The sequence below is a fragment of the Nicotiana tabacum genome, chromosome 11 (assembly GCF_000715075.1).
Source record: "Nicotiana tabacum cultivar K326 chromosome 11, ASM71507v2, whole genome shotgun sequence".
Taxonomy (NCBI): domain Eukaryota; kingdom Viridiplantae; phylum Streptophyta; class Magnoliopsida; order Solanales; family Solanaceae; genus Nicotiana; species Nicotiana tabacum.
In genome coordinates, this window is record NC_134090.1 from 6582118 (window position 1) to 6584037 (window position 1920).

At 34.4% G+C, this 1920-nt stretch overlaps 1 protein-coding gene across 1 annotated transcript; it reads left to right on the top strand.

Annotated features, from left to right (window-relative positions):
• Window positions 1–635: 635 nt before the first annotated feature.
• Window positions 636–1535, top strand: LOC107819929 (UDP-glycosyltransferase 91A1-like; the record flags this gene model as incomplete). The annotated part of the gene is given in 1 exon segment (XM_075225885.1): window positions 636–1535. A coding segment is annotated over 1 exon segment (656 nt), but the record flags the coding sequence as incomplete, so codon positions are not given.
• Between the last annotated feature and the right edge of the window lie 385 nt (window positions 1536–1920).

The following is a 1920-nucleotide window of genomic DNA, read 5'->3' on the forward strand; positions in this document are numbered from 1 at the left end:
ATGCATAATTCTATTTTTATTATTTCTTTAGCGTTTAATCATGTAATTAATACTCCCTTATTAGTCTACTTATTTTAGCATGACTTAGTACTTTTAGATTATGTTTATTTTTATTATGGCTTTTTAATTAGCAATATTTATATTACATAATTTTATTGTCTTTATTGTTGAATATTTTAGGATAATGCCATGACATATCTCATATTTTGTATTATTTTCTTGAAAAATACTTTATATAGTTGTATTTTACTAGGATTGAAGAAATATTTTGAGCACAATTTATATGTTTTGCTCTACGAAGATTTTTTACCGGAAAAAAATCCGAGAAAACCCGAGAGTGAAAAATCCGATTTTATTGGTTTGGTTTGGTCTTTAGATTTAATAACCCGACACAATTGGTTTGGTTTGATAATTATAAAATCCGAACCAACCCGATCTATGTATACCCCTAATGCTAGCAAATAATACTAGACGAATTCTAAAAAATATATACATAAAATACCTAGTTTAACGGAAAGATCACGTGCTCCATGTATTTGCCCCTGTATTCTACACGTACATGCTTTTGTTATGTGCCATTATGTTTTTACTTAAACCATATGCTCATTCAAATATCGTTATATAAAATAAATCAGGAGGGAGTATAAAACAATGGCTTGACTCACAAGAAAAAGGATCAGTGATTTACGTTGCATTCGGAAGTGAGGCAAAACCGAGTCAAGAAGAACTCACCGAGATAGCTCACGGGTTAGAACTTTCAGGATTGCCATTCTTTTGGGTTCTAAGAAAGCAACGCGGTGAATTTGACACTGACTTAAACGAGTTACCAAAAGGTTTTGAACAGCGGACCAAAGACCGTGGAGTGGTGTGCATGGGCTGGGCCCCACAGTTGAAGATACTGAGTCATGACTCGGTCGGTGGATTCTTGACTCATTCTGGTTGGAGTTCAGTAGTCGAAGCTATATCTTATGAAAAGGCTCTTATTTTGTTGCCATTTTTAGCTGATCAAGGTTTAAATGCTCGGTTATTAGAGGAGAAAAAGATGGCGTATTCGATACCGAGAGATGAAAGAGAAGGGACGTTTACGAGGGACTCGGTGGCTAACTCACTGAGTTTGGTGATGTTAGAGGAAGGAGGAAAAGTGTATAGGGAAAATGCTAAAAATATGAGAGAATTGTTTGCTGATAAGAGAAAACAAGAAAAATATGTTGAAAATTTGATGAAATATTTGCAAAAGCATAGAGAAATCCAGAAAGAAAATGGGGATACAACACACAGCAAAGAGAGCTAGCTTAATGCTTTTAGTAAATTGCTTACTATTTTTATCCAATTTATTGTCATGATGTTCTTCTCTTCCCATAGCTTTTTATTTTATTTTTATAATGTTGTGATTATATTTTTTTTAGCCGATGATCTATATCGAAAATAGTCTCTTCATGTCTTTACAAGGTAGGGACAAGATCTTGCATACACACTATCCTCCACAGACTCCATTTATAAAATTACACTGCGTACGTTACTGTTGTGGATTGTCATGATTATGTCCATATCTCAATGTCTTTGTGATGTTTAGATCTCTCTGTTTCAGTGCTGCAATGGATGGTATTTTTATTTTATTTCTTGTATACACATCAATAGGTTATGTTGGGGAAAATCATACGGTCGAAATTAGATTGTATTACATAATGCACTACTAAAAAACATCAGTTTACCGACGCAACAGCACCGACGAACTTTTTTCTGTCGGTATTCCGAAGGACTTTCTGACGGAGTCTTTCGGTACTTTTGAACTTCTTAATTTCTAATTTTTTTAAAAAAGAACCGACGGACTTCCATCGGTAAATAATGATATTTTGACCGGTCAAGATTTAAATGGTTGTACCGACGGACTCCCTCGATAATTTACCGGTGGACTCCCTC